Source organism: Nansenia antarctica (assembly GCF_963989245.1).
Source record: "Nansenia antarctica genome assembly, chromosome: 8".
Classification (NCBI taxonomy): domain Eukaryota; kingdom Metazoa; phylum Chordata; class Actinopteri; order Argentiniformes; family Microstomatidae; genus Nansenia; species Nansenia antarctica.
This window is the reverse complement of record NC_137678.1, coordinates 4,820,387-4,840,380: the sequence shown is the minus strand read 5'-3', so window position 1 is coordinate 4,840,380 and position 19,994 is coordinate 4,820,387. Positions and strand designations below refer to the sequence as shown.

At 47.1% G+C, this 19,994-nt stretch overlaps 1 protein-coding gene across 1 annotated transcript in view; it reads left to right on the top strand.

The window, feature by feature from the left end:
• The window catches only part of LOC308163771 (rho-associated protein kinase 2-like), a gene marked incomplete at both ends in the record, with an annotated part of 53,368 nt that overhangs the window by 16,995 nt on the left and 16,379 nt on the right, over positions 1 to 19,994 (top strand). Inside the window, 11 exons of the mRNA XM_080537958.1 lie at positions 3,657 to 3,760; positions 4,112 to 4,298; positions 4,921 to 5,014; positions 5,326 to 5,420; positions 5,693 to 5,884; positions 6,446 to 6,614; positions 8,263 to 8,333; positions 11,210 to 11,298; positions 12,120 to 12,198; positions 12,972 to 13,239; positions 15,671 to 15,890. Of these exons, the coding sequence (XP_080394084.1) occupies positions 3,657 to 3,760; positions 4,112 to 4,298; positions 4,921 to 5,014; positions 5,326 to 5,420; positions 5,693 to 5,884; positions 6,446 to 6,614; positions 8,263 to 8,333; positions 11,210 to 11,298; positions 12,120 to 12,198; positions 12,972 to 13,239; positions 15,671 to 15,890 (1,568 nt within the window). The remainder of the gene's footprint in view (positions 1 to 3,656; positions 3,761 to 4,111; positions 4,299 to 4,920; positions 5,015 to 5,325; positions 5,421 to 5,692; positions 5,885 to 6,445; positions 6,615 to 8,262; positions 8,334 to 11,209; positions 11,299 to 12,119; positions 12,199 to 12,971; positions 13,240 to 15,670; positions 15,891 to 19,994) is intronic.

The following is a 19,994-nucleotide window of genomic DNA, read 5'->3' as shown; positions in this document are numbered from 1 at the left end:
AAATGCTAACTTCACTTTAAACACTTTAAACATTGTAATGGCTCATATGAACAAGAACGTAAAGACAGCACAACGTCTATGTGGAGTCTGTGCTTCTGCATTCAGCCAGTAATGTTGTGTTAATGTGCTTTGTTTTACATTATTGAGAGTGTGTAAGTGTGTTGATAGTTGTCCTGGTCGTGGTGTTGCAGACGCTGTATAAGACGCAGGTGATAGTTGTCCTGGTTGTGGTGTTGCAGACGCTGTATAAGACGCAGGTGATAGTCGTCCTGGTTGTGGTGTTGCAGACGCTGTATAAGACGCAGGTGATAGTTGTCCTGGTCGTGGTGTTGTAGACACTGTATAAGACGCAGGTGATAGTTGTCCTGGTCGTGGTGTTGCAGACACTGTATAAGACGCAGGCAACGAGTCTACAGTAGTGCAATGTCTATACTCACTACGCGTTGTCCATACTCGCTACGCCAATCAGATGACAGTGTCTATACCCGCTACACCAATCAGATGGCAGAGCCGGGTATAGACGACAGTGTCTATACCCGCTACACCAATCAGATGGCAGAGCCGGGTATAGACATCCCAATCAGATACAGCCTTTTTTTGATGGGCGGAGCCAGAGCAATCGCTCATCAGGTTAGGTTCAAGAAAAGTTCAAATTCAGCAGAGAGAGCGAACGTCTGTTCTTCAAAACGAGTGAGTAAGAAAAAATAAATATTTGAATAAGTCAAAGTATTTCTGTGTAAATGAATGTCCTTCACGAAGCATGCTTGTGTGATGTGTATAGCTTGCTAGTTAGTGCGTTAGAAATACTTCCATCAGGAAGATATAACAGAATCTATAAGCTTAAGTCATCAATGTGAGGTTTGTGTGCGATATCCAGCACCGTCTTTGTCCGCGAATAACACCGCCTTTGTCCGCGAATAACACCGCCTAACACCAGCTAGGAAAGTGGTAAAAATACAAGACTATGCTGGATAACTCCACCATCAGTATACGGTCAGTTTGAGCCATCAGGCATCATTCTGGCACCCCGGGAAGTAATGTTTTGAACCCCGAGAGCATGCATATATGTCTATCCGAAACTAGTACACTCTCCTCGGCCACTGCACGCGCCTACAGCACCGTGTATTCGGCACGGTTCTTTGCCGGTGTGAAAGCCCTATCCTATCCCTCTGCCTCTCCACTCAATTAATCCTTTATTCATTCATTCATGTATGAATCCACCCATTAGTCCGTTATGGACAGTGCGCTAGTTATGGGTGATTGTCAAATGTTTCAGATGTACACATGATTGGTGAAGATGATATGTACTGTCTGTCAGACCATATATCTTTTTTTTTATTCTGGCCCAATATGATTTTCTCTCTCTCCTCCTCTCTCACCCTTATGTCTCTCTCTCCTCCTCTCCTCCTCGTGTCTCTCTCTCCTCCTCTCTCACCCTTATGTCTCTCTCTCTCCTCCTCTCCTCCTCATGTCTCTCTCCTCCTCTCTCACTCTCATGTCTCTCTCTCCTCCTTATGTCTCTCTCCTCCTCCTCTCTCTGGTAGTTCAAGGATGAGGTGGTGAAGGAGGTGGTGGAGAGGATGTGTAATGACTTCTCTGGCCAGTGCTGCACCCACAAAAAGAAAAAAATGTGGAGACAATGCCAACCCAACTCAACCCTACTTGATGAAGACAGGAACCACAGGCAACCGGTGAAAATCACAGGCATATGGGCTACCATGTCAGGTAAAATAGTCTTACTGAAAGACCTTGTATAAAAAATATTGATGGGAATCTATAGCCTGTATACCTTAATACTTGATGTCTTTTATTTTCAGAGAATCCACAGCTCCTGTTTGAAGGGACCGTGTTCCTGCCACTCCACAGAGAAGATCCCCTGACAGGCTGTGAAGAGTAGGGAGCTTCTCTTCCCACCCTCAGCCATCACTGAACCACGGTGTTTTTGTTTTTGGGAACCACGCCAACTTGTTGGGATAGGTATGAAGTCAACTGCCACCAATGGGCAATACTGTGAAATTGTTGATAAAAGAGTAGTCCACAACATCAGGAGCACATGCTACCTGAAGAATAGGTTTCTCCACTCTCATATGGAGTAACTCTCCCATGTCACACTGTGATGGTGGTCATTGTAGTCTGTCTGGGATGGAGGATGTCAGTGTAGTCTCTTTCAGAAGGACAGTTTAGTCTCTCTGTGGTGGAGGGGAATCTTGGGGGAGTTGTTACACAACAAACACATTCTTGTTTATTTATTTATTTGTATTTTACATAATTAGAGTTAGTAGATTTGTGACAGCCCCCCAGTGTGTCTGAATTGGAGTCCTAGTATACTGTACTTCCAAATTGTTTAGCATGGGGGGTCAGGTTCAGTACTTGATTTGGGCCGAGGTCCAATAGTGTCCTACCTACAAAAGGTTTTGTACATATAATCATTTTGTTCATATAATAATGTTGTACACATGAATGAATGAATGAATGAATAGTTTAATGACCACACGACCTAGGTCGGTGGAATTTGTTTTCGGTACAGCTCAAAAAGCAGTGTCAAAAAACATACACACATTTTACATGACTATTACATGGACATGAAACACACATAACCACAAGACAAGACAGAACTTACAATTTACAATTTATACAGTGCAGTGAGTCAGGTATTGAGAGTCCTTAATCATCAAAATCATTTTGTTCCTATTTATAATAGTTCCTGCAATTTCCTGTAAATGTCTTTATCAATTAGTAATCCACAGTATGATTATGTATTTGTGTATGTTGTTTTTTAAATAATAAAATGCTGAGACAATACTATGACATTCATTGTGTTCTTCATATTTCCAAGACATCTCAAGACATCTTAAGACATCTTCATATTTCTGTGTGAATAAATGTAAATAAATGGCATTTAGGAAAAGACAAAGCACTCTCACACAAGTATACTTTTGATAAAATAAGCTTTATTTCCATGCAGGAAAATCAGTCCAATAACATGTGAATAAATGTAAATAAATGGCATTTAGGAAAAGACAAAGCACTCTCACACAAGTATACTTTTGATAAAAGAAGCTTTATTTCCATGCAGGAAAATCAGTCCAATAACATGTGAATAAATGTAAATAAATGGCATTTAGGAAAAGACAAAGCACAAGTATACTTTTGATCAAATAAGCTGTATTTCCAAGCAGGAAAATCAGTCACCTAGTGAAAAAATAAAATGTGCACCTAGTAACACATGGCTACTTGGTATGCAGGAGATCTCTGTCACTCTCGGTCAATGTCACCGCCCCTTTATTCCTTGAACCTCCCACGTCAGGTGATGCGACTGTGTATGGAATATTAACCAATCACGTCATCAACAATTGCACTCCGATACGACGGACCCCCGTTCGCAGGTGATAGTTGTCCTGATTGTGGTGTTGTAGACGCTGTATAAGACGCAGGTGATAGTTGTCCTGGTCGTGGTGTTGCAGACGCTGTATAAGACGCAGGTGATAGTTGTCCTGGTCGTGGTGTTGCAGACGCTGTATAAGACGCAGGTGATAGTTGTCCTGGTCGTGGTGTTGCAGACGCTGTATAAGACGCAGGGGATAGTTGTCCTGGTTGGGGTGTTGTAGACGCTGTAAAAGACGCAGGTGATAGTTGTCCTGGTTGTGGTGTTGCAGACGCTGTATAAGACGCAGGTGCGCGAGCTGAAGGAGGAGTGTGAGGAGAAGAACAAGCTGTACAAGGACATGCAGCAGTCACTCCAGGAGCTGCAGGAGGAGAGGTGGGTCTGGGGTTGAGTTGTTGTTTGTTTTCTCTTTCTTTACGTCAGCTCGATGTAGCATGCGTACTGCAATGGACATAATGGAATAGTCCCCAAAACTGCAAAACTTAAGATATGTATGTTATAGTACATGTGGGAATACGGTACATGTGGGAAAACTAGCGTTAGGGTTATGTGCTAGGGTGCTAGGGTTAGGGTTAAGGTTAGACATGCCAGCATATACCAAGTCACCCTAGCACCTAACCCTAACCCTAGTTTTCCCACATGTACCGTAACATGTATATAGCTTAATCCCCCCCAATCCCCCCAACTGATCTGATTGGCCCATGTTGACCCACTTGACCCCCACAGGGACTCCCTGGCGGCCCAGCTGGAGATCACGCTGACCAAGGCGGACTCGGAGCAGCTGGCCCGGTCCATCGCGGAGGAGCAGTACTCTGACCTGGAGAAGGAGAAGATCATGAAGGAGCTGGAGCTGAAGGAGATGATGGCCCGACACAGGCAGGAGCTGGGCGACAAGGACGTCACCATCGGCTCGGTGAGTGGACAGGCGCTAGGGATGGGGGTGAGTGGACAGGGGCTAGGGATAGGGGTGAGTGGACAGGGGCTAGGGATAGGGGTGAGTGGACAGGGGATAGGGATAGGGGTGAGTGGACAGGGGATAGGGATAGGGGTGAGTGGACAGGGGATAGGGATAGGGGTGAGTGGACAGGGGCTAGGGATAGGGGTGAGTGGACAGGGGCTAGGGATAGGGGTGAGTGGACAGGGGATAGGGGTGAGTGGACAGGGGATAGGGATAGGGGTGAGTGGACAGGGGCTAGGGATGGGGGTGAGTGGACAGGGGCTTGGGATAGGGGTGAGTGGACAGGGGCTAGGGATAGGGGTGAGTGGACAGGGGATAGGGGTGAGTGGACAGGGGCTATGGATAGGGGTGAGTGGACAGGGGCTAGGGGTGAGTGGACACTGGACAGGGGCTCGGGATAGGGGTGAGTGGACAGGGGCTGAGCTGCGTTCACACAGAGTTAGTTTAGATTTGGAGATCTAGAAGGCAAAACCTGATGAACAGAATGGAAAACGACATTTTCACATTTTGTATGTTTCAATGATATAAGGCCCTTTATGAGTGTAAAGAGTATTTGGTGGATTATGTTCCTATGTAGTTGGAGGAATCCAACAGAACTCTGACTGGTGACGTGGCCAACCTCGCCAACGAGAAGGAGGAGCTGAACAACAGACTGAAGGACACACATGAAGGTAAACTGTTCCTTATTTCAATTTATTTCCTTTTTTTTGTTTTAATCGCCCCGGATTTGGATAGCAAGAGAACATCTCCATAACTATGAACTGCAACGATGTGATTGCTCTCACAGTTAACTACAGTTCAATTAGTGACGCATTTCTTTCCAAAGTACTATTGTCATGTGTACTGGGATACAGGGGTACGGACTGGTTTTACTAGATGGACAATTGTGGTATTGAAAAGAAAGGCTTGACTTTACAACTGTACATGAGCAGGGCTGTTTACAACTGTACATGAGCAGGGCTGTCTGGTCTGTTGTGTTCAGAGCTGCAGACATCGAAGGACGACGAGCAGCAGATGAGCCAGATGAAGATCACGTTTGAGAAGCAGCTGCAGTCAGAGAGAACGCTGAAGACCCAGGTACGTCTGCTGGGTGTTTTAGACCCAGGTACATCTGCTGGGAGGGTTAGACCCAGGTACGTCTGCTGGGAGGGTTAGACCCAGGTACGTCTGCTGGGAGGGAAGGATAGTTTAGACATGTTTCCCTGATTTAACCTGACTGTGTTGTAATATTAGTTATGTTAGAAATGTTTTTTCTACATTACACTCAGTACTCTTAATTATAGGGTCATTACAAGTGTGTGTGTGTGTGTGTGTGTGTGTGTGTGTGTGTGTACGAACGTGTGTTTTAGGCTGTGAACAAGCTGGCAGAGATCATGAACAGGAAAGAGATGCGTGGCGGAGGCAGTCGTCGTGGTAACGACACGGATGTGCGACGGAAGGAGAAAGAGAACAGGAAGTTGCAGCTGGAGCTGCGGTCGGAGAAGGAGAAGCTTAACAGCACCATCATCAAGTACCAGAGGGAGATCAACGACATGCAGGCGGTCAGCACCACCACCTTACACCAACCCTAACCCTAACTCTAACCCTAACCACCACCTTACACTAACCCTAACCACCACCTTACACTAAGGGCTAAACTACAACTGTCAGAACCACAACCACCACCTCACACTAACTGTCACAACCACAACCTTACACTAAGGGCTAAACCACAACTGTCACAACCACAACCACCACCTCACACTAACTGTCACAACCACAACCTTACACTAAGGGCTAAACCACAACTGTCACAACCACCACCTCACACTAACTGTCACAACCACAACCTTACACTAACAGTAACACAACCACGACCACACACTAACCGTCAACCACAACCACTTCAATAACAGCATCGTCAAGTTCCGAGGGAGGTCGACGGTATGCAATGTGGTCATCAACACAACCAACGACACCTGACCCTAACCGTTTCAACAACAGCGGCCGTCGACGTGCCAGCGATCAATAATATGCCGACAAACAACGTCAACAGGGGCCGCAGACGGAAAAACTATGGATGACTAAAAGAATGTCCTTTTCGTCCGTCTTTCTGTCTGCAGCAAATTGCAGACGAGAGTCAGCTGCGCATCGAGCTGCAGATGGCCCTGGACAGCAAGGACAGCGACATCGAACAGCTGCGCGGCCTCCTCAACTCCGTCAGCGTCCACTCCTTAGAGGCGGCGAGCATCAGCAGCGGGCCTGACCTCGACATGGACGAAGCCTACGCAGGTAATGTCTGTGGCCGTGGTAGCCTAGAGGTTAGAGAGGTAGCCTAGAGGTTAGAGAGGTAGCCTAGAGGTTAGAGAGGTAGCCTAGAGGTTAGAGAGGTAGTCTAGAGGTTAGAGAGGCCTAGAGGTTAGAGAGGCAGGTAGTCTAGAGGTTAGAGAGGCAGGTAGTCTAGAGGTTAGAGAGACAGGTAGTCTAGAGGTTAGAGAGACAGGTAGCCTAGAGGTTAGAGAGGCAGGTAGTCTAGAGGTTAGAGAGACAGGTAGTCTAGAGGTTAGAGAGGCAGGTAGTCTAGAGGTTAGAGAGGCAGGTAGTCTAGAGGTTAGAGAGGCAGGTAGCCTAGAGGTTAGAGAGGTAGTCTAGAGGTTAGAGAGGCAGGTAGTCTAGAGGTTAGAGAGGCAAGTAGTATAGAGGTTAGAGAGGCAGGTAGCCTAGAGGTTAGAGAGGCAGGTAGCCTAGAGGTTAGAGAGGCAGGTAGTCTAGAGGTTAGAGAGGCAGGTAGTCTAGAGGTTAGAGAGGCAAGTAGTCTAGAGGTTAGAGAGGCAGGTAGCCTAGAGGTTAGAGAGGCAGGTAGTCTAGAGGTTAGAGAGGCAGGTAGCCTAGAGGTTAGAGAGGCAGGTAGTCTAGAGGTTAGAGAGGCAGGTAGCCTAGAGGTTAGAGAGGCAGGTAGCCTAGAGGTTAGAGAGGCAGGTAGCCTAGAGGTTAGAGAGGCAGGTAGTCTAGAGGTTAGAGAGGCAGGTAGCCTAGAGGTTAGAGAGGCAGGTAGTCTAGAGGTTAGAGAGGCAGGTAGCCTAGAGGTTAGAGGTCAGGTAGTCTAGAGGTTAGAGAGGCAGGTAGTCTAGAGGTTAGAGAGGTAGCCTAGAGGTTAGAGAGGGAGGTAGCCTAGAGGTTAGAGAGGCAGGTAGTCTAGAGGTTAGAGAGGCAGGTAGTCTAGAGGTTAGAGAGGCAGGTAGCCTAGAGGTTAGAGAGGCAGGTAGTCTAGAGGTTAGAGAGGCAGGTGGTCTAGAGGTTAGAGAGGCAGGTGGTCTAGAGGTTAGAGAGGCAGGTAGCCTAGAGGTTAGAGAGGCAGGTAGTCTAGAGGTTAGAGAGGCAGGTAGTCTAGAGGTTAGAGAGGCAGGTAGCCTAGAGGTTAGAGAGGCAGGTAGTCTAGAGGTTAGAGAGGCAGGTAGTCTAGAGGTTAGAGAGGTAGGAGAGGAATTAGAGAGGAACTAAAGCAGAGTACCATCCCCCATTTTTCACACTCTGACTCCGGCAAGGTTGGAAACAGTTCAGTTGCAAACAACTGATTTTCCGTGTGTGTGAACCCCTATCTGAACATGGCTCTTCCACAGCGTTTACGGCTAATCTGTGCGTTTGTCACATCAGTAACAGAAGAACATGGGATTTCCACAGGAATTTAAAGATTGTCAAACCGTTACATAAAAATAATAGCTATTTGAGGGCTATTTTCATTAGTGGTGTTGCTAACTCTGGATCATGCTGTCTAACTGTGGCTCATTTGGACAATTGCTATGGTTCATTCATTGATCTTTTCTTTCACCTCTCCCCAGCTCAAAGACAAGACAACCCCCCCCCCCCCCATTCAGGTACTGCCCTGCATATTGTCCAATGTTACCCTGCTGTTTAAATGTGTTTCTCCTTGTCCTCCTAGAAACCAGGCTGGAGGGATGGCTGTCACTGCCTGTCAGGAACAACACCAAGAAGTTTGGATGGGAGAGAAAGGTACATAGAACATGTTTGACACAGTTCCATATTCACTAACACTTTGTTTTAGGAGTTCACATTTAACACACAAAATACTTGTAACTGACCGTTAGTTAACGTGCTGAGCCAAACCCCCCGGAGATCTGTGAGAAGATGTTCCTTCTGGAGAGGGTTCCCCCCCTCACAACAACAGGTGGTGGTTTAGAAAGATCGCATCACAATGACACCCAGGGTACTGGGTGTCCCATGTACACTTGGAAGGAACCCACTAAATTAGGCCATGTCGACTTTTATTGTGATTAATTAGTATAATACCGGTATATATATTATTATAACTGATTAATTATTTTATCCATTTCATTTTCTGGAAAAAATGGCTTTAATGAAAATGCTGTTTTAAACATCAGCCGTGTTTACCTGAAACCTATAAAGCTGTTTCAGGTCCGCTGCCACAGGCCTGGCGGGAGTTTCACATTTGCGGAAGCTATTTTTTTTTTTCACTGTAGTCTGGGTGTCCTCCCCCACAAAAGAGTTAACATTTTAAAGCCCCTACACACATTCCATACAATTCTACACATGATAATAAATGGATGGGATGGAACGATGCATCGCCAGACAGTTTAATATCGCTACAAATTTGAGACGTTTCAAATCGGTGAAATTAAAAAAACAATCGCAATACTCTTTTAACCCTTAAAAATCTGTTAAAAGCACACATTCTCATTACCGTAATTCCTAAACTATATGTGCTATGGAAGAAATTCCGCCTTCTACCCATATAGGGTTTATTACTCAGAGTACGAAGCTCGAGGAGAGCTGCGGCGATTTGAAGAGAGAAGCGGCATTACGAGTGAGCATGTTCAGATTCAGATTCATTTATTTATTCAAGGGACAGTGCATATTAATAAAACAAAAATAAATTGTAAATACGCCAGAGTTAGCCCGAAAGCTAGTTTTCATCCGCAGTCCCTATGCCATGATGTTGTATACGGCTCCCTGGAGGAAAAAAGTACATTTAAAAGATAAAATATAGGTAGACCTAGGCACAAAAAAGTAGACAGGACAAGCATTTAGCTTAAGGGCATAACATAGGGGGTTAAAAGAGCATACATTAATCATAGGCGCTTAAAAGGAGGGTACATATAAGCAGAGGGTTAAAAGAGCATACATTAATCATAGGCGGTTAAAAGGAGGGTACATATTCGGTAAGCAGACTAAAAGCAAGCAACATATACGCACGGTAAGCAGACTAAAAACAAGCACACAGACTGTACAGGTAAGACATGTTAGGCGGTACACAGACAGGCGGTACACATGACATACAGGTATAGGACAGGACATTTCAATGTTGGCAGGTGTGTGTGTTGATCATCCACTGTTTTAGGTGCTTTCGAAATGATTTAAAGGTGCCTAATTCTTTAAGGTGCCCTGGAATCAGGTTCCATTCACGTGCCCCTCTAACTGACCAGGCAGACTGACTAAAGGCACTCCTCCTAAATGGGATGGTGCAGTCCCCTCTGGTGACACCCCTTGTGGTGCGTGCTGTACTTCCTGGTCGTGAGATGAAGGTGTTAAGTGGTGGTGGGGCTAAATTGTGGATAGTTTTATAGACAAGGCAGAGGTTTGTGTAGGTTTTCAGATTGTCCCAGCTTAGAATGTTGTGTTTCTTCAGTATTGTGCAGTGGTGAAAGTGTCTTGGCTTCTTGTCTAGTGTTTTGATTGTTTGTTTGTATAGTGACTCGAGTGCTTTGCAGGTTGTGGGATTTGCTTGTGACCAGCTTGTTATGCAGTAGTTGATGTGTGTGAAGATCATGGCGTGGACATACATGGTAGCTGCCTCTGTTGACATGTAGTCCCTTATAAAGCGGAAGTTGGACAGATTGAACTTGACAATTTTACAGACCTTTTTGATATGTGCCTTAAAAGTGAGGTTGGAATCTAACAGCACCCCAAGATATTTGAACTCGTTCACAACTTGTAGTTGTTCCCCTGAGATAATGACATGTGCTTCTTCAGCAGAACGGTTTGTTTTGGTAAAAAACATGCTGACCGTCTTGGAAACATTAAGTTGGAGACGACAGTGGTTCAACCATGTAGTCACCTGAGCCATAGATTTGGTAAGTACAGCAGCTACCTCCGTCTTGGTCTGACCATGTACAAATAGTACAGTGTCGTCAGCATACATTAGTGTATCAGCCTCAGGACACACTGATGGCAGATCGTTAATAAACATGCTGAATAAGACTGGCCCCAGTATGGATCCTTGCGGAACACCGGTAGATAGATTCAGTGGCTCAGATAGGCGACCGTTTACACAAACTGATTGAGAGCGGCCAGAGAGATACGTTTTCATCCATTTCAAAGCACCCTCAGAGAAGTTAAAAGTGGCTAGCTTGGAGAGGAGGACTTTGTGATCTAGTGGTGTTTTACAAGTGGTGCTTTTATACTTTTGGGAGTTTGTGTACATATGTGAAATGTCATGTGTAAAATGTCACAAAGATCATCTAGGGTTACCAAACCACCCAAAAGGCAAAACCCAGAGAGCCAGTATGGGGCGAGCACAGTGCGCTCTGCAGAAGGAGCGCTCCCTGGCCTGTGTCTGCAGCTAGTGAGAAACGTTATACCCTACCTCAGGAATAAAAAGGGATTCTTTAAGAAAATACAGTATTTTGTAGTTTTTGTCTGAGAAATACATTTATTAAAATCTTTTTCAGTCATAATTTGTCTGCAATCTAATTTTGTAAAAGAAATTGTATGTATCGAATCGTGAGTTGAGTGTATCGTTACATCGCTACTTGACAGTGTAAATGGCTTCTGTTGATGCGTAACTTGAGATCTGAAAATGTCTGAGAAACATATTTCTGAGTGAATTGTATTTTCTTGTCTTTTTACAGTATGTGGTAGTGAGCAGCAAGAAGATTCTTTTTTATAACAGTGAGCAAGACAAAGAGCTGTCCAACCCCTACATGGTGCTGGATATCGAGTGAGTAACGTGTTCTGTGTGGAAGCCCATTAAAAGGGTCTTCAAAGGACCTTGTAAAGATGTATTTTGATAAGTTAACTTGAAGAGCATTACAGCAACAACCTGCAAAGTAGAGAAACAGCCACTCAATTTCAGTTTTGTTTATCTGAATGGAGATTCGGCCAATTCGCTAATTCTCTAGTTCACAAGCACACACACACACACACACACACACACACACACACACACACACACACACACACACACACACACACACACACACACACACACACACACACACACTCACACACTCACACACACACACACACACACACACACACACACACACACACACACACACACTCACACACACACACACACACACACACACACACACACACACACACACACACACACACACACACACACAGCTGGGACAAACTCGTTCTGATTTACATCCATGTTGAACACTTTTGTGCAAAATATTTGTTTGGAATGTGGTTTGCATGGTGTAGCATAAGAAGCGACAGATTTGTTTGGGGACTTAACTGAAGCATTTACATAAAGGAGAACCAATTGAAAGAAGAAGAACCAATTGTGTGTACAGTTTAACTTTTTTAACTTAAGCAAATGGCTGGTGTACAGTGCGGGAAATAAGTATTCAACACATCAACAATTCATTAGAATCAAGTTATTCATTAGAATGTTTGTAATTTAGACCAGTCATTGGTTATTAACTCGGCTTAAGAAATTGCTACATTCCAATCCATAAAAAAAGCTATGTTCAACCCTAACCCACATTTTTAAACACATTTTATTTAAACGTTTTTATCTTCTTGCAGCAAACTGTTCCATGTGCGGCCTGTCACCCAGACAGACGTGTACCGCGCTGACGCCAAAGAGATCCCCAGGATATTCCAGGTCATTCCTGTCACCCTCACCCTCAGTCTGTCTCTCTGCATCTTATTTGTTATTTTTCATTGATAATGCATTATAGCTCATTTGATTAGTGCTAGAATGACAATAGCCTATATATATATAACGTATAGATTTGATTTTGCTCCTAGGAGAATAACTGCAAAACAAACTCTGCTGTTTACAGACTCTGTTTTACACCCAGTTCTATTTACTTTCACCACAACGTGATCTGTGTGGGAGGATTTGTGTGATCAGATCTACCTGGCTGATTTTTTGTTTTATAGGGGAAATCAGCCGATAATCGATCTGGTCCTGGATAGCAGATTAAAAGTTTTGAACAACTGGTCCCAGGTCCAAAATGTATACTTAGGATCCAGTTCATGTCTGGAACAACAGTCAGGGGTCTCGGTTATGTGTCATAATAAATACATTGCCCATATGTACCCGTCCACTGCTCTGTGTCAGGGGAGCAACACAGTAACTGCTCACGTTCATCAGGCCAGCAGACCTGTGAAGAACCACATGTTTCATGAGAGCAGCGCGTTTACCTAGTCGCCCCAGTAGTATTACTGTTCACATGAACCAGGCAAGCATCAGTTATTGTAGCCCGTCTATGGTTGGTGCTACATGCTACATCTCAGCCCACACAGCCACAGAACAGTGATGGTGACCCTCTCCCTCTGCAGATCCTCTAACCCTAACCCTCTAACCCTAACCCTCTAACCCTAACCCTCTCCCTCTCCAGATCCTCTAACCCTAACCCTCTCCCTCTCCAGATCCTCTACGCCAACGAAGGCGAGAGCAAAAAAGAGCCCGAGTTCCCAGTGGAGCCGCTGACCATCGGCGAGAAGTCGGGCTACATCTGCCACAAGGGTCACGAGTTCATTCCCACGCTCTACCACTTCCCCACCAACTGCGAGGCCTGCACCAAGCCCCTCTGGAACATGTTCAAGCCCCCGCCTGCCCTGGAGTGCCGGCGCTGCCATATCAAGTGTCATAAAGACCACATGGACAAGAAGGAGGAGATCATCGCGCCCTGCAGAGGTAAGTGGGGGGTGGTGGGGTTAGTTGGTGGGCAGAACTTTGGTTAGGCCAATGTCAATTACCTGAGCTGCACTTTTAAACAGAGAGCAGGGCAGGGGGGGGGGGGGGGGGGAGGGAGGGAGGGGCATCACGAGCAGCTCAGATAAACATTTGGGGGGCGTGGAAACTTGCTGACAACTTCCCGTCCTCAGCGTTTACTTATTAATACCCCAGAATCTCAATCGAGAGATTGATGGGACCTACCCAGTCTCCAAATGATTATGTTCTGGGGAATAGTTTCTGCTGACCAAAGAAGACTTGTAGCCTGAATGTTGCTGGCAGATACCGCAGGCCGCCACTAGGCGAAGTCAAGAGCAGTGAAGGAAGTTTGGAAAGAGAGATCCTTCTGTCGGTAGAAATGACTAACCTGCGCCACTCCTCAAGGATGAAGGAGTATAAACGTTAGTCGACTGTAGCAGTTCGTCTCCTTTGGTTATAGTGAATGCGGTTATACCTAACAACCGCTTACAGTGATCAAAAGCCATTGGACTGAATCCAAGGCTGTATACCTCACTGTAGGGGGCCAATTTGTATTTCTTGCATCTTTGACAAGAGAAAGTAAATATGACTGAGAACAGGTCCAGGCAATGTTTAAGTTTGACTCTGTCTGGCTCCTTTTGCACGTCGCTCTTCTGTCATCTGATCATAATGATCATAATACATTCCATTCATAAACTTGAACAGGGGTGCAAACTTGTCACGTTTCTGCTAAATTAGCTGTTTTTATCTCAAAATATGTAATCCATGTTAATTGTGTAGATCTGCAAAAAAAGAAATTGAGGGGGGGGGTGTAAGTGTCATCCAAGTCACATGATGCGCGAGCTAACTAATCTCCCTGTCTGCTGAACTCTGCTGCTGTTGAAATAACGTTTAGTTTCAGGGAGCTAGGTACAATTCCAGACAGCATAGAGAACACAGTCACGGTAAACTGTTTTCGAAGTAATTCGGTGAGGGCTGCCGCTACTTACACATGCATCATTGTTAGACCACTGTTAGTGCTAGCGATATCTATTTAACACCATTAGTGCTAGCGCTATTCCCCCCCTAAGGTTAGCCGCAAAAAGAAAATGTGTCACCTTTTTGGGCCATCACCAGTTTGCACCCCTGTTGAATGTCTACACCTGCCATTTGATGCGTTCCCTACCCGCCTCCTTTACCCACATTGTAATCAGATAAAATACATTATTCAAGTATGCCTTGTTCTCACACAAGACTTGTATTAGTGACAACATCTCTGGTCACACTGCTTCAGTTCTATCAACACTAGAACAGCCACGGTGGGGTCATGGTGACCCTGTGAGTAAAACATTTTTTATACCTTTGCACTCCATCACATTTCAGGACCGTCCTTTCATTTTTTAGATATGTGTGCTTACATTTTCGAAATCACATCAGGATAAGCTAGTATAAAGCTATTTTCCAGTTTTTCTGTGTAGAAGGCAGGCTAATTTACAAGAAGTGCCCTCTAGTGGTCTTTGTGTGTAATGAATGAATGAATGGTCTTTATTGTCATTGCTATAGTACAGGTACCAAACAACGAAATTTGGGAGGGGTGGCTCCCCTGGTGCTAGGAAAGAGAAAAAAAAAAACTAAAAAAACAAGAAGGGAAAGGAGCTAGTTTACATAAATAAAGGCTATGTACACTATCCACTATACTATACTGTACAGATAAAACGACTAGGGTTGTCATATTGCACATAGTGTTATTGCACATTCATTTAGGGGGTAGTGGTGGTCTAGTGGATAGTGAGTTGGACTTGTGATCGGAAGGTTGTGAGTTCAAATCCCGCCTGAAACCACACCACTACTAGTGTGCCCTTGAGTAAGGCACTTAGCCCTCAGTTACTCCAGGGGGAATGTCCCTGTAATTCGTAATTGTAAGTCGCTTTGGATAAAAGCGTCTGCTAAATGGCAAAAATTAAAAAAATAAATTAAAATAAATTTAAAGTGTCGCAGTTTGCAGGTAAGTAGCAGATTACCATTGTAAAGAGGGAGGCGGCTCTAATAGTAGGTAAAATCGGCACGGCTGTTCGAGTGTTAAGCTAACCTTGGAGTTTCACCTCATCCCATTTCCCCTCACATCATTCCTGTCATGGCGACCTGGTGGTGATCAGACACACTCAGGGCTTGCTACGTTTTAATGCCCACAGATGTCCACATAATTAGGAACAACAGCTTTTAGCTACTGTTAGCCATTTAACGTTTTGTTTGTTTAGAAAGATCTACACGTTTGCTGCTATTAGCAAACGCAGCATATGTATATTTTAACATTTTCAGTGTGGCCAAAGAGGACAGCGACATGCAAAAAAACGACATGCATTCCTTTAAAATTCACCATTCAACCACTTGAAATCTTACAGATTGTCCCTTTGGTCCTTCTCTCTCCCTGCAGTGAACTATGACGTGTCTACTGCCAAGAACCTGCTCCTGCTGGCCCTGACACAAGAAGAGCAGCAGAAGTGGGTCAGCCGGCTGGTCAAGAAGATCCCCAAGAAGCCGCCGGCCCCGGAGCACTTCTCACAGCGCTCCTCACCCCGTGCCTCCATGAAGCTTCAGCCCAGCCAGTCCCAGAGACGGCCCAGCAGACAGCTGCTGCCTCCCAACAAGACCAGGTCAGTTACAGAGACACGTGGAGGACAAGGGCCGGGGCTGAGCTACTCCAAATAACACTTTACCCACAATGCATTTCATCATCATAATAATAATAATAATAATAATAATAATAATATCTTGGATTTATATAGCACCTTTCAAGGAACACATTTACAGAAAGACAGTCAAAAACAGAACACAATGCCAAAAACTAAACTAGGGGCCAAAGGTGAACAGATGGGTTTTGAGGGCAGATTTGAAGGTGTCCAGGGTGGTGGGGGGGGGGGGCGTTGCGGATCACTGTGGGGAGAGAGTTCCAAAGGGTGGGTGCTGCCAGAAGGGTCTGTCCCCAAAGGTTCGTAGGTTGGTGCGGGGGGGTGGAGAGCAGACCCATGTCTGGGGACTGCAGGTACCAGGATGGGGTATATTGGCGGAGAAGGTCAGACAGATACTAGGGGGCGTGAGCATGGAGGGATTTGTAGGTGAGGAGGAGGATTTTGTAAAGGACGCGTGACTTGACCGGGACCAGTGGAGGTGGATGAGGGTGGGGTAATGTACTGCTCTACCCTGGCAGCTGAGTTCTGCACAAACAGGAGCCTGTCCAGGGCTTTGCTGGGTACCCCAAACAGGACTCCGTTGCAATAGTCCAGGCGGGAGGTGACGAAGGCGTGGACGAGGGTTTCGGCCACAGAGTTGGACGATCGGAGTCTGGCAATGTTTTTGAGGTGGAAGAAGGCAGATTTGGTGATGGATCATCTGATGTGTGACTGGAAGGAGGAGGTGCAGTCAAGGATGACACCTAGGTTGCGGACTTTGGGGGATGGGGAGATGGAGCAGCCGTCGACCTGGAGGAGAAAGTCACCAACCTTCCGGAGCAGCGCCTTGGGTGCCACAACCATGAGCTCTGTTTTCTTACTGTTGAGTTTGAGTAGGTTAGATGACATCCATGTTTTTATTTCAAGCAGGCAGTTGACAAGATTGAGGGGGGAGCTGAGAGGATGGTGTTGTGCTGAGATACATTTGCGTGTCATCGGCATTGCAGTGGAAGTTTAGGCCCTGGTGGCGGATGATCTGGCCGAGAGGGGAAGCATGTAGATAGTGAAGAGGAGGGGTCCAAGCACAGAGGCTTGAGGCATGCCTTGGTTGACTGGGGCTGGGGAGGAACTGGAGCCGTTGATGGTGACAAACTGTTTCCTGTAGGAAAGGTAGGACTGGAACCACATCTACTTAACATTTGAATTCATTTCGAGAGAAATGCTTCACTTCACATGAATTGAATTTGAATTGACCTCAACTCTGAAAGTCAGACCTCTTGGGACTGGTGAAAAAGGGTGTAATCTAAATTCAATGTAGTATTTGGTTATTCAGTATTCTGTGGATGGATATAGCATATCATGGTCTTTATTCCTCCACGCTCCATTCCAAATTAGATATTTGAACAATATCCCCATGCTACATGACAAGCTCCTTTTTTTCTCAGGTTATTGTCCATAGCATGGAGAACATGCTCAATGGTATGTCCCACATCGGATAATAGAGACAGCATGGAGCCTATTCTTCCATGTGTCTAACCTGCTCCATGCTACGGTCAACATCAGAGACTCTCACTTCCTCCATGACACATGCTCCTCCTTTTTCACATTTAATTCCAAATGTGTTCATTAAAGATAAACTATGTCCTGTTCCCGTTAATGTTGAACGTGTCGGGCGTCACATGATTAGGGACCCGAGAAATGATTGTCTACTTGGATTTAACTTGGATTTAACTGGCTGATCTCTCATTCCCTCACCGTCTATTTGCAACCCTGAGAAACCTCTCCTTTAAGAGTGTGCTGCATTCCTCACTGGAGATACATAAAAAGTGTGAAAGACGGCGCGAGTTAGAAGTAGCGCAGCAATTGCGCACACGTGCGTGTGCATCACAAGGTCAATGTCTGTACTGAAAATAATAATAATAATAATAATAATAATGCTATTGTAGTGCCGGAGGAAAAAGGAAAGACGTAGGCAACGTAATGATAACTGTTTAATCAAAATAACAACTTGTACTCTCAGTACAGGACCAGAAAATAGATCACCAAAACTCTTGTCTCTAAACAGGAAGGTGCAACGTTAATAATCTTCCCCTCTGCCCCTAGTGCCAGAACTGGTTCCCTCCCACTACACAACCAACAGTAAGAGGAGAACATGAACCCATAATGTAGTCACTACACCAGCCCCCCCAGTGTTCACCTCAATATTGGAAATCCTCACGGCGAGGAGGGCGTATGGCCCGGCCCCTACGATCGTAGGTAAAGTCAGGAGGTGCGGGAGGAGGTGTGACATCGCCCACCACGTCCTCCTGCAGGGAAGGACGGGGGGCAGTGACGACCGGGGGCTCGCGAGCTGCGGGGGGTTGTCGGGGTCGGAGGGGGGAATGTCCAGGGCGCGGCAGGGGAGGTAGGACTGGAGGCCGGCCTCTGCGCGGTGGCAGGGCCAAGTCCAGGGGCAGTTCAAGGTCCAAGTGGGCCGGTTTGAGGCGATCAACGGACACACACTCAGGCCTACCCCCCATGTCAACCATGAAGTTCTTGGCTCCGGCCTCGATGACACGGAAAGGCCCGTCATAAGGAGGACGTAGTGGAGTCCTGTGGCCATCATGACGAATGAAAACGAACCTCGCTGAGTGCAGCTCCGGGGGCACCCTCGAAGTAGGGACACCATGCTGCGTAGTCGGGACCGGGACGAAGGTCCTGGCGCTGTCCAGCAGGGAGGCGCGCTGAGCGGCGGCGGACCAGGGCTCCGTTGACTTGGGAATGAAGTCACCGGGGACCCGCAGCGGCTGTCCAAACACCAGCTCAGCGGACGACGACTGGAGGTCCTCCTTAGGCGCTGTCCTGAGCCCCAGCATGACCCACGGCAGCTTGTCAAGCCAGTCGCTGTCCGTGAGGCTGGCTCGAAGGGCGGCCTTCATGGATCGATGGAAACGCTCACAGAGCCCGTTCGCCTGCGGGTGATAGGCGGTCGTGCGGTGGAGCTTGACCCCCAGATTCTCCGCCACCGCTGCCCACAGCTCTGAAGTAAACTGTGAGCCACGGTCAGAGGAGAGATCAGCAGGGGTGCCGTAGCGGGAGACCCACACCGCGATGAACGCCCGGGCCAGGTCGGGGGCTGTCGTTGAGGAGAGCGGAACTGCCTCCGGCCAGCGAGTCGTCCTGTCCACCATGGTAAAGAGATAGGTGTATCCGTGCGAGGGGGGCAGCGGCCCTACCAGGTCCACGTTTACATGATCGAACCTCCGCTCAGGCACAGAGAACTGCTCCAGGGGGGCCTTGACGTGTCGATGCACCTTGGCGCGCTGGCAGGCGATGCACGTGTCTACCCAGGCCCTCACATCCCTCTTGAGCCCATGCCAGACGAATTTCTCTGACACCAGCCGTGAGGACGGTTTCCTACCAGGGTGAGACAAGCCGTGTATCGCCTCGAAGGCGGGGCGCCTCCAGTTGGCGGGGACCACCGGTCGTGGCTGACCCATGGAGACGTCGCACAGGAGCGTGGCCCCTGCGTCACCGAAAACCACCTCTTCTAGGCGCAGTCCTGTGTCCGACAACTTGAGAGCCTGGACGGCGGGGTCGGCGGCCTGGTCTGCAGCCATGCGCGCGTAGTCCAAACCCAGTTGGACCGCACCAACCACCGCCCTGGAGAGACAATCCGCGACCTGGTTGGACTTCCCAGCAACGTGCTGGATGTCTGTGGTGAACTCGGATATGTAGGCGAGCTGGCGCTGTTGGCGGTCGGACCACGGCTCCGCCACCTTGGACATGGCGTGCGTGAGTGGCTTGTGGTCCACGTAGGCCGTAAACTCGCGGCCCTCAAGTAAAAAACGGAAGTGTCTGACAGCAAGCCACAGCCCGAGGAGCTCCCTGTCGAATGTGCTGTACCTTTGCTCTCTGGGAGACAGCTGGCGGCTGAAGAATGCAAGAGGCTGCCAGGCGTCCCCAACCCACTGTTCGTACACCGCTCCCACAGCAAAGTCAGAGGCGTCCGTGGTGAGAGCAGTGGGTGCCGAGGGCGAGGGGTGGGCCAACATGGCAGCGCGGGCCAGGGCCGCCTTGGTGTCCTGAAAGGCTTTGACACGCTCCGCC